General features: G+C 41.0%; 1 protein-coding gene across 1 annotated transcript in view; it reads left to right on the forward strand.

Annotated features, from left to right (window-relative positions):
- Positions 1–13,280, forward strand: part of LOC133568273 (collagen alpha-4(IV) chain-like) — a 66,566-nt gene that overhangs the window by 11,635 nt on the left and 41,651 nt on the right. Inside the window, exon 4 of the mRNA XM_061920089.1 lies at positions 10,671–10,805. Within this exon, the coding sequence (XP_061776073.1) occupies positions 10,671–10,805 (135 nt within the window). The remainder of the gene's footprint in view (positions 1–10,670; positions 10,806–13,280) is intronic.

A 13,280-nucleotide genomic window follows, 5' to 3' on the forward strand; every position in this document is an offset into this window, starting at 1 on the left:
GATCATAAAGATTCTCACCAGGACAGTAGGAGAATAACGACGCATTCTGACAAGTTGGTACACTTTGACAGCCCATTTAGACCCAAAGGTGCACGGGTAGGAAGTCTCTTAGTCCTCAATACTGTAACCGAAGGTTTTTTTTGCCTAACGCGCACATTCATTATGAAAGACATGACGACGGATGCTTTTGTTTCTTCTAAACTTTAACTCATAAATAAACGTAAATCAAAGTCTGCTTACAGTGGAACCAATGGATGGTCCTCGAGTAACGCCCATAAAACCCAATTAAAAAACATTAAAAATGGCCAAAAATACGCCATTTACATTTAACCAAGTATTAGTTGTATCGTTATTATAAGTGCTAACGCAGAACAACTATTTATACCGGCGACATGATCACTTACTGTGTGCCAATGTTGACATGAGCTTCATCGTTTTCTTGCTTGTCAAACTTTATTTTGGATCATAAAGATTCTCACCAGGACAGTAGGAGAATAACGACGCATTCTGACAAGTTGGTACACTTTGACAGCCCATTTAGACCCAAAGGTGCACGGGTAGGAAGTCTCTTAGTCCTCAATACTGTAACCGAAGGTTTTTTTTGCCTAACGCTCACATTCATTATGAAAGACATGACGACGGATGCTTTTGTTTCTTCTAAACTTTAACTCATAAATAAACGTAAATCAAAGTCTGCTTACAGTGGAACCAATGGATGGTCCTCTATTACGCCCATAAAACCCAATTAAAAAACATTAAAAATGGCCAAAAATACGCCATTTACATTTAACCAAGTATTAGTTGTATTGTTATTATAAGCGCGAACGCAGACAAACTATTTATACCGGCGACATGATCAATTCCTGTGTGCAAATGTTGACATGAGCTTCATCGTTTTCTTGCTTGTCAAACGTTATTTTGGATCATAAAGATTCTCACCAGGACAGTAGGAGAATAAAGACGCATTCTGACAAGTTGGTACACTTTGACAGCCCATTTAGACCCAAAGGTGCACGGGTCGGAAGTCTCTCAGTCCTCAATACTGTAACCGAAGGGTTCTTTTGCCTAACGCTCACATTCATTATGAAAGACATGACGACGGATGCTTTTGTTTCTTCTAAACTCTAACTCATAAATAAACGTAAATCAAAGTCTGCTTACAGTGGAAACAATGGATGGTCCTCTATTACGCCCATAAAACCCAATTAAAAAACATTAAAAACGGCCAAAAATACGCCATTTACATTTAACCAAGTATTAGTTGTATTGTTATTATAAGCGCGAACGCAGACAAACTATTTATACCGGCGACATGATCAATTCCAGTGTGCCAATGTTGACATGAGCTTCATCGTTTTCTTGCTCGTCAAAATTTATTTTGGATCATAAAGATTCTCACCAGGACAGTAGGAGAATAAAGACGCATTCCGACAAGTTGGTATACTTGACAGCCCATTTAGACCCAAAGGTGCACGGGTAGGAAGTCTCTCACTCCTCAATACTGTAACCAAAGGGGTTCTTTTGCCTATCGCTCACATTCATTATGAAAGACATGACGACGGATGCTTTTGTTTCTTATTCACTCTAACTCGTTAATAAACGTAAATCAAAGTCTGCTTACAGTGGAACCAATGGATGGTCCTCTATTGCACCCATAAAACCCAATTAAAAAACATTAAAAACGGCCCAAAATATGCCATTTACATTTAACCAAGTATTAGTTGTATTGTTATTATAAGCGCTAACGGAGACAAACTATTTATACCGGCGACATGATCACTTCCTGTGTGCCAATGTTGACATGAGCTTCATCGTTTTCTTGCTCGTCAAACTTTATTTTGGATCATAAAGATTCTCACCAGGACAGTAGGAGAATAAAGACGCATTCTTACAAGTTGGTACACTTGACAGCCCATTTAGACCCAAAGGTGCACGGATAGGAAGTCTCTTACTTCTCAATACTGTAACCCAAGCGTTCTCCGTTTTTTTACACCAAGTATTTTGCATTGCAAGCACCACCGTTTTGGTCATACATGCAGTAGTACCTCAACCTAGGAGTTTTACGAGGTCTTCACTCAAAATATTTGCATCCCAAATCAACGCCGACCCTTATAATGAGTTAAAATCAGTTTAATTGGTGCTTGCCCCCACTAAAATGGCACCATTCTAACATGTACAGTGTGACATGCCTTCCTTCCATCCATTTTTCCCACCGCTTGCCCCTTTCTGGGTCACTGGAGCCTTTCTCATCTGCATTTGGGTGGTAGGCGGGATAAACATGCCTTTTACAAATAAAAAATAACTTTTATATAAAACAACATACTACTTACAACTAAAGTATTTCTTTTTGAAGTAATGTACTAACGTACACCTTGGAGGGCGAACTTCTTACATTGTTTCGTTCCAGCTGCTTCTCCGTCAAACACAACATTAACAACCTCTACATCATGGGTGTCAAACTCTGGCCCGCGGGCCAAATATGGCCCACCGTTTAATTTAATTTGGCCCTTGAGGCAATATCAAATTTACATTAGAGCTGGCCCGCCGGTAACACCAAATTCACCGCTAATACTCGTACTTGCCAATCCTCCCGATTTTCCCGGGAGACTCCCCAAGTTTAGTGCCCTTCTCGAAAATCTCCCTGGGCAACTATTCTCCCGATTTCCACCCGGACAACAATATTGGGCGTGTGCCTTAAAGGCACTGCCTTTAGCGTCCTCTACAACATGTCGTCACGTCCTCTTTACCTCCATAAAAACAGCGTGCTGGCCAAGTCACAAAATATTAATGGCTTTCACACACACATAAGCGAATGCCATGCAAACTTGGTCAACAGCCATACAGGTCACACTGAGGGTGGCCATATAAACAACTTTAACATCGTTACAAATATGCGCCACACTGTGAACCCACACCAAACACGAATGACAAAACACATTTCGCGACAACACCCGCACCGTAACACAACATAAACACAACAGAACAAATACCCAGAACCCCTTGCAGCACTAACTCTTTGGAACGCTACAATACACACCCCCGCTACCACCAAACCCCGCCCACCTCATTTTTATTTCATTTTTGAATTTATTAGCCTGTGGAAAAAGTTAATGTTGATATTTACCTCAGAAGGCTGCAAATACAAAAGATGCATTATTTTTTTGATTAAATTGTATTTAATATACCACTGATGTTTTTTGAAAGTTGATTTTGCACTATTACGTTATATAAGCTGTGCCTGTTACATGGGAGGAAGCCCGAGTACCCAGAGGGAACCCATGCAGTCACGGGGAGAACATGCAAACTCCACACAGAAAAATCCAAGGCCGGGATTGAACCCAGGATTACTCAGGACCTTCGTATTGTGAGGCAAATGCACTAACCCCTGTTCCACTGTGCTGCCCTTTTCAAGCCTTGCTTGTTCAATATTCAATGCAAAACTTGTTTGGGTCCCTATTAAAAGGTTAATTTGTTCAACCTTAGCCCGCGGCTTTGTTCAGTTTGAAATTTTGGCCCACTCTGTATGTGAGTTTGACACCCCTGCTCTACATTATTGAATAAACGTCCGCCGTTTAGACATTTTAACATTGAAAAGCTCCACCAAGTTGGTGACCCACACTGTTTTTAAAGTTAAAGTACCAATGATTGTCACACACACACTAGGTGTGTTGAAATCTGTCCTCTACATTTGACCCATCCCCTTGTTAGACCCCCTAGGAGGTGAGGGGAGCACAGGGCAGCAGCAGTGGCCACGCCCGCGAATAAATTTTGGTTAGGAAGGGACGGCGTGGCGCAGTGGGAGAGTGGCCGTGCGCAACCCGAGGGTCCCTGGTTCAAATCCCACCTAGTACCAACCTCGTCACGTCTGTTGTGTCCTGAGCAAGACACTTCACCCTTGCTCCTGATGGGTGCTGGTTGGCGCCTTGCATGGCAGCTCCCTCCATCAGTGTGTGAATGTGTGTGTGAATGGGTAAATGTGGAAGTAATGTCAAAGCGCTTTGAGTACCTTGAAGGTAGAAAAGCGCTATACAAGTACAACCCATTTATCATTTATGTAATCCCCCCATTCCAATCCTTGGTGCTGAGTGCCAAGCAGGGAGGTAATGGGTCCAATTTTTATAGTCTTTCGTATGACTCTGCAGGGTTTGGACTCACAACCTACCGATCATTGTACGGACACTCTAACCACAAGGCCACTGAGTAGTTTTGTGATTTAACTATTTAATTAGTTAATAATGAACACCATCCATTTCTTCTCAGCACTGTCCTTCACACCCACTTCCTTCCTTCCCATTGTTGGATAAGCCAAGTTATGTCCATCTCTAGATGTAAGCTAATGCTATCACTTTGACATTTGCTTCACCAACAAAGAGTGGAGATGCTAGTTACTTCCATTTTTGGCTTGCAACTAAAAACGTAACAATTAGCTGAGAGACAGCTTTTATCTTAAGTTAAGGTATTACTGTACTGCCATAACATTGTGCAATAACTTCATTGGTACATGCCAGTACCGTTCAACTAAAGAAAATGTCCGGTAATGCAAAATCAACGGACGATGATTGTTACTCCCTACGAGGTCTTAATCAAGGCTAAAGTTGTTCATTTGTCTCAGACACTTATTTCAGCCACGCCTTCTTCTCCACCAAAATAATGCCAAAATTGCCGAAAAAATGTCGTCAGAACTAATGAATAAGAAAAAAAAGGACTTACAATTAGACTGACATCAAATAAAAGAAAACACATTGATTTCACATGCATTATCACAAAGAATCATACCTCATTGGCCTCACAAACTCTGAGGGAATAAAGTTTCTTTCCAAGCTGAGACTCCCTTAACCTCTTCCATCAAATGTTTGCTGTCTCATGCTGCTCCCCTTATTCCGTCACAACAAAGTGACCGAAACGGAAACGAAAATATGTTCCTCTCCAATTTACATGGGTTTTGTAACAAAAATAAAGTTAACATACACTTGCATGAAATTACCAAATAGAATACATTTTTAATCACATTATATGTAAATATGAACTGAATTTTTATACATTGTATTTATTTATTATAACCAACCATTTCCATTTTACAAAACTGGCGTTGAATCGAGTTTGAAGCTTGCTCACCATTTCCTCATGAAACGCTTGGTCTTTCTGAGTGAGTTTTCTGGGTCTTGTACTTTTTCTTAACCCCTCTTCTTTCACTGCTTGACTTGTGCTCGACTCATGGGGATTTGGGGTCGCAACTTCTTCAGGATCTTCTTGCAGCAACACTACAGTGTGTCTTGTGTCAGTGAGTTCTTGGTCAGACATGTTGCTATTTCTAGTAATTCTATTCCTATTCATTTTGTGTTTTAGCTCAATTTGGTTTGAACTTAAACGTTTGGAAGAAAATATATTAACTGTAGTGAATACAAATTTAAATGAAGGCTACCTGTCAACTTAGATATGTTTACATTTTCATTTTCTTTCAAAAACAAAGTTTGTGTATTAGACACTATTTTTATTTAAAGTTCATCTTCTTCTTGTTATAAAACACACATAAATTCCAATGTCAAAAATGTATTATAAATTTGCCTTTTAAATACCTTGATGTGCTCTTTTGAATTGTCAAAAAACAAAACAAGCAATTCACTTAAAATAAGCTTTACAATGATAATCACCTTGTATCATGCAAGCACTTTCTTGACTTAAATAATTACTTCACACCACAGCAGGATATCCCCTTTTAACATTTAGAAAGTCCCTTTCAAGTTAGCCGGTTAAACCAACATTCACATTTAACTTGTTTTAAACGTGTTACTTGGTGTTGAGCTAACCACGCTGCACTGTTGGACCTAAATGCTTCTGGAATGTCCGTGCGTGGGGCTTCTTTCCTTTGGAGATTGGGGGCGATGTCACTCATCAAAGAGCTGCTCCTTTACGGCTCCACTGCTGCTCCTTCACATTGAGAGGAGCCAGATGAGGTGGTTCGGGCATCTGGTCAGGATGCCACCCGAACGCCTCCCTAGTGAGGTGTTTAGGGCACGTACAACCGGTAGGAGGCCACCCGTACGCCTCCCTAGTGAGGTGTTTAGGGCACGTCCAACCGGTAGGAGGCCACGGGGAAGACCCAGGACACTTTGGGAAGACTATGTCTCCCGGCTGGCCTGGGAACGCCTCGGGATCCCCCGGGAAGAGCTAGACGAAGTGGCTGGGGAGAGGGAAGCCTGGGTTTCCCTGCTTAGGCTGTTTCCCCCGCAACCCGACCTCGGATAAGCGGAAGAGGATGGATGCTGCGACAAGCTCCTATCTCACAATACGAAGGTCCTGCAGTCTTGGGTTCGATCCCAGGCTCGGGATCTTTCTGTGTGGAGTTTGCATGTTTTCCCCGTGAATGCGTTGGTTCCCTCCGGGTACCTCCGGCTTCCTCCCACTTCCAAAGATATGCACCTGGGGATAGGTTGATTGACAACACTAAATTGGCTCTAGTGTGTGAATGTGAGTGTTAATGTTATCTGTCTATCTGTGTTGGCCCTGCAATGAGGTAGTGACTTGTCCAGGGTGTACCCCGCCTTCCGCCCGATTGTAGCTGAGATAGGCGCCAGCGCCCCGCGCGACCCCAAAAGGGAATAAGCGGTAGGAAATGGATGGATGGACGGAAATCATATAACATTTACTCAATGTGCTTCTGTCAGCAGCTACAATGATCATTTACACCGGGGGTCCCCAAACTTCGGCCCGTGGGGCGGATTCGGCCTACCAGCATCCAAAAACCGGCCCGCGGGAAGTCCAAAGTTAAAAAAACAAAAATAAAAAAAAGTTATATACATATATATATATATATATATATATATATATATATATATATATTAGGGGTGTAACGGTACGAGTTTCTAAGCTAAAGTCTTAACAAGCTGCTTTGCTTCTTCTGCCTCTGTCTCAGCACCCATCTGATTGGTTACATATATAGTGGTAACAGCCAATCAACAGTGCGTATTCAGAGCGGTAACAGCCAATCAGCAGTGCGTATTCAGAGAGCATGTGGAAAATGCTTCAGCGTCGAGTAAATAGATGTTTAGCAGGTGAGCAAAAGGCAGTGTACTCTCCCCAAATGATAACAACTCCCAGTGAACTACTACTAACATCACTGTGAGCCCGTTGACCTTCTAGGTTCTGGCTTGAGGTGAAGGCTAATTAGCTTTTAGCGTAACGTTAGCTCATTTTGCGATGTGTGTGTGTGTGTGTTTTTATGGACAGAAAAGCTTTGAATGGCAGGGTCCCTGCTATCACATGTTGATAAAAATATAATATTTACATAATAAAAATCAACTCCAGGCTTCCCAAATGCTGTGGTAAATTAAGCATGATGAGTTGACTTGAAACTGTTTAATGTTGCACTTTTTATATGTAGAAGAGAAGTTTTGTAATTTTATTTCATCTGAGCAACAATTTGAGGCAGTTTAATGTTGATTAACGTGGGCAGAATTATTATAGTGTTCCCAATGTTGAAAGGATAAAGACATTGTTTACAAATTTGGTAAGTAAATAACCAAAAAATGTATATGTTGTTGTTTACTTACTGTACCGAAAATGAACGGAACCGTGACCTCTAAACCAAGGTACGTACCGAACCAAAATCTTTGTGTACCGTTACACCCCTAATATATAAATATATATATATATATATATATATATATACACACACACACACATGCATATACATACTGTACATATATTTTTTCTTATTATTTTTTTAAATCTGTTCTTCTATTTGTTACCGCTAGTTACTTTTGGTGTCTCCTAGCAGCTCAGGCAAATCATATTGTCTAAAAATACATTTTTCCCATCGATAACGTGACATAATCGCGCTTGGACATGTGTATTTATATATATATATATATATATATATATATATATATATATATATATATATATATATACATATATATATACACAGCTGGGACCCCGGCCAATTTTTTTTAACCCAATGCGGCCCCTGAGTCAAAAAGTTTGAGGACCCCTGATTTACACAGTTCCATGATCCTCAAGTATGCAACAGGAGCACTCACAGGTTTTGGGGAATTTGCTTCAAAAATGTTTGTCTCTCAAGTTCTCCCAAGGGCCAGTATGGGGGATTTGGCCCCGGGTCTGTTAGTTGAAAAGCCCTGCTCTGTGCGGATCCTTAGGGCCACAACAGTGTGATAAGAAAGGCTCGAACCCTTTTTAAGTCAATTGAGTTGCGCTAGCTTCAAATTTGAAATAATGAATGACATTTGGAGTTTGGAGAGTTCCATTTTGTTGGTAATTTACAAGTTCAAACCCATCCATCCATTGCCTACCGCTTGTCCCTTTCGGGGTTGCTGTAGCCTATCTCAGCCTATCTACACCCTGGACAAGTGTCCACCTCATCACAGGGCCAACACAGAGAGACAACAATCACACATTAAGGCCCATTTAGTGTTGCCAGTCAACCTTTCTCCGGGTGTATGTCACCATCCATCCATCCATGCATCTTCTTCCGCTTATTTCTCACCCTATCTCTAAGGGAGAGCCCCGCCACACGGCGGAAGAAACTCATTTCGGCCGCTTGTACGCGTGATCTTATCCTTTCGGTCATGACCCAAAGCTCATGACCATAGGTGAGGATGGGAACGTAGATCGACCGGTAAATTGAGAGCTCTGCCTTCTGGCTCAGCTCCTTCTTCACCATAACGGATCGGTACAACGTCCGCATTACTGAAGACGCCGCACCGATCCGCCTGTCGATCTCACGAGCCACTCTTCTTTCACTCGTGAACAAGACTCCTAGGTACTTGAACTCCTCCACTTGGGGCATGGTATCCTCCCCAACCCAGAGATGGCATTCCACCCTTTTCCGGGCGAGAACCATGGACTCGGACTTGGAGGTGCTGATTCTCATTCCGGTCGCTTCACACTCGGCTGCGAACCGATCCAGCGAGAGCTGAAGATCCCGGCCAGATGAAGCCATCAGGACTACATCATCTGCAAAAAGCAGAGACCTAATCCTGCGGTTACCAAACCGGAACCCCTCAACGCCTTGACTGCGCCTAGAAATTCTGTCCATAAAAGTTATGAACAGAATCGGTGACAAAGGACAGCCTTGGCGGAGTCCAACCCACACTGGAAATGTGTTCGACTTATTGCCGGCAATGCGGACTAAGCTCTGGCACTGATCGTACAGGGAGCGGACCGCCACAATAAGACAGTCCGATACCCCATACTCTCTGAGCACTCCCCACAGGACTTCCCGAGGGACACGGTCAAATGCCTTCTCCAAGTCCACAAAGCACATGTAGACCGGTTGGGCAAACTCCCATGCACTCTCAAGAACTTTGCCGAGAGTATAGTTACCATTCAGCAATATTAACCCTCATTGTACAAAGGCTGACTTTTGTTGTCCTTTCTGTACATTTTTGCTGTATTTTTTGTCGTTTCCCTCCATTCAACATGATTTTTTTTCCAAATATGTTTTTTCATGTGACAGTAAATGTTTTAATGTCCCTGTCCAATTGTCTCACAGGTATTTGATATACCGGCAGTTATTTGACAACACCCCAAAGTCAAACTGAACATAAATCTCCTTAATTTTTCAAAGAGCGTAAAAACATAAAGAGCCCCTAAGGGGACATGGATGTTTTGCGAGATCTCGCAATACTTTTTGAAAAATCTCGCAAAAGGTTTTTTTCCTATGATCGTGAACGGGAAGTAAAACAGACACAGTGATGGAGGAGCGGGACCATGCGGGAGCCTACCCATCATCTGTTCTCTGTTGTGGGACCATAATACGATTTGATGTCTTTACTGTATATGTTAGGCCAATACTAAAATACAAATCAATAAACATCTCCCACAGATGATGGGTAGGCTCCTACATCGCTATGTCTGTTTTACTTCCGGTTCACTGACATAGGAAAAAAAAACTTTTGCGAGATCTCTCAAAACATTTTTGTTCCCTCCATGCCCTTTTAGGGGCTCCGTACTATCAACCTATTCCCTAATCAAAAAATACCAAACATGCAATTTTTTTAAATTGTCTAAATTCTAACTCTTTTCTATATTGAACCATTTTAATGATGTCACAATTATGATTTTTTTTATCTTACCAACAAATGAAAGCGGTGACATTATATGACTACAAGGCCTTCAAAATTAAAAATAAAACCTTACATGTGTGGTGTTTTTGTTCAGGACTGAAGTTTATTGAGAAATTTGAACAAAACATGTTTTTATGCCCCTCCAAAACGTGTTGTTTGATAATCAAAATCAAACGTCCCCAGAGGGTTAAAGACTGAAATTGGCTCACCAACACAAACTTGATTAGTACCACAAAAAGCCTCAGATAGGATCTTATTTTTATTGAAATACAAATCTCTCTCTGCGTACCCCAAAAGGCTAATACCCCTGTTATAGGAGTGGTGCTAAAGTTGACCAATCATTGCTGTAATCAATCTGTAAATATGATAGACTGTAATAATTAACAATAACTAAAGCCTATGTGAGACTATATGATCTTTGGCACTCTCTGCTGGGAGCTTTAGGCAATGTCACTACACTGTTTGCATTTTAATCAAGGTGATCCAATACTGCACAAAAAGAGAAAATAAATGTCTCTTTCTGCATTTGTATCCCCCCTAGTTTGAAATTCTTTCTCAGCCCTTATGGAAGTACAATTTGTGCAGGGGACACCAGGAAAACCAGGCAGGCGAGGAGCTCGGGGACCATCTGGGCCGTTGGGTAGTGAAGGGCCCATTGGAGAGAAAGGCAAACTGGGAACACAGGGGTCACCTGGCCCACAAGGACCCAAAGGAGACCAGGTAAACTCTTGTGAATCCATATGTGCAGGACTAGACCAAATAATACATGTCATTTTAATTTTAGCATTAAGCTTGATTGAGAAACTTAGTTGGTTTTTGATTATGATTCGTATTGTTAATCAATGTAAATATGAATCATTGGTTCTAGCCTCGACAAAAGTCCCTATTTTAGTCAAAACTTCACACTTTGAAGACACTTTAATGTACATTGTATTGATGACTCTTACTTGGGTTCTTCGAGGACCACACTCAGAGGCAGTGTTTACAATTGTTTTAATTATTTACACATAAAGTCTCTTTGGCTTTTCAGCCCAGCATTGGTTTTGATTCTCGTCACACAAAGTCTATTCGGCTTTTCAGCCGCTCTCCCTCAGGCTGTGTTGCTTCCGTGTTATCCTCCTCCTCATGGTCTCCCACGCTGCTAATAAAGGAACAGGTGATTAGATAACTTGTTCCAGCTGAGATTATCCACTCACCTGTCAGCTGCACACACCCCGCCCGCAGGAAACGCGTGGACCACGCCCCTCCCACCATACATATAGTACAGTGGTTCTAAAATGGGGGTACGCGTACCCCTGGGGCTACTTGAAGGTATGCCAAGGGGTACTTGAGATTTTTCTAAAATATTCTAAAAATATCAACAATTCAAAAATCCTTTGTAAATATATTTATTGAATAATACTTCAACAAAATATGAATGTAAGTTCATAAACTTCGAAAATAAATTCAAAAATGCAATAATCAGTGTTGACAGCCAGATTTGTTTGTGGACATGTTCCATAAATATTGATGTTAAATATTTCTTTTTTTGTGAAGAAATGTTTAGAATTAAGTTCATGAATCCAGATGGATCTCTATTACAATCCCCAAAGAGGGCACTTTAAGTTGATGATTACTTCTATGTGTAGAAATCTTTATTTAGAATTGAATCACTAGTTATTTTATATCTTTTTTTCCAAATAGTTCCAGAAAGACCACTACAAATGAGCAATATTTTGCACAGTTATACAATTGAATACATCAGAAACTGATGATATAGTACTGTATTTTACTTCTTTATCTCGTTTTTTCAACCAAAAATGCTTTGCTCTGATTAGGGGGTACTTGAATTAAAAAAATGTTCACAGGGGATACATCACTGAAAAAAGTTTGAGAACCACTAATATAGTATATTAGGGTTGTACAGTATACTGCTACTAAAAAGTACTGTGGTACTAATGAATTGAAATAAAAGTACTATGCTGCCTTTGACTATTATCATTTTCATATCATTGACTGTAATGATACCAAGTAAAAGAGCCGTACTGTATCTAGTCGATACGACAAAAATTACATTGATATTTTTAATCATCACAAAATATTTTATTATTCAAAAAACACAGGAAATATATTCTTAGACACACAATAACTTTAAATATGACCAATGTATGATCTTGTGACTACTTGGTATCGGATTGATACTTAAATGTGTGGTATCATCCAAAACTAATGTAAAGTATCAAACAACAGTGTTAAGGTTTGCAGTTGGGAGGTGACGGTTCAGACACCAGAAGGCTGTAAAGTACAATAATTTATTATATATATAGTCAATGTTTATATAATAATAGCAAACAATACTACTAAACTATAGATTGGAGTGTGTGACCAAGATAAAGAGTGTGTGGTGTAAGACTATGTGTGTAGTTAGCTGAAGTGTGTGTCACCAAGTGTTGATGAGAGCGAAGGAACAAGGCAGTCCATGGGGCAGGCAGGTGATCCGGGGCGAGAGAGAGGCGTCAGAGTCCAGGGGCGAGCGAGGAGTAGAGGAACGAGGGAGGCAGTTGAGATCCAGGGCAACGGAAAGACAACAAAACACATCTGAAACACGGGAGAAGACAAGGGACGAATCAAGCCACGGAGAGGAAACAAGTATAGAGCAAAAAGCTTCTCGCTTACAGTACACCATTTGAGAAATAAGTTCCTGCAAGGATCCCTGGGTCCACCGGTCCTTCAAGCAGCTCGCCCTCATCAATACCAGGTGTGTAGATTGCCAATCGTCTCCAGGCTTGTAGCTGCATGGGCTTGCTGCTCTCAGCGCGAGCAGGGGCGTGTTCGAGCGCGCTGTCAGCGGAGCCTCTAAGTCAGGGGTAGGGAACCTATGGCTCTAGAGCCAGATCTGGCTCTCAGATAAATCTTAGCTGACATTGCTTAACACCATAAGTAATGAATAAGTGTTTAATATAATGTTAAAAATTTAGAACATTCTCATGTATTTTAATCCATCCATCCGTTTTCTCGAAGTCGCATTAATGGTAAGTATTTTATTTATTATCAGTTAACTTCAGAATAACAATGTTATCAAAAACAAAAAGAGACTTATAATACTGCAGGCATTTAGTCTTATTCAGGGTTAAAAAAATATGATGTGGCTCTCACGGAAATACATTTTAATGGCTCTCTCAGCAGAGGAGGGAGAAGCAGACTGCGCGTGCGCTG

Source organism: Nerophis ophidion, linkage group LG14 (genome assembly GCF_033978795.1).
Source record: "Nerophis ophidion isolate RoL-2023_Sa linkage group LG14, RoL_Noph_v1.0, whole genome shotgun sequence".
Taxonomy (NCBI): Eukaryota; Metazoa; Chordata; class Actinopteri; order Syngnathiformes; family Syngnathidae; genus Nerophis; species Nerophis ophidion.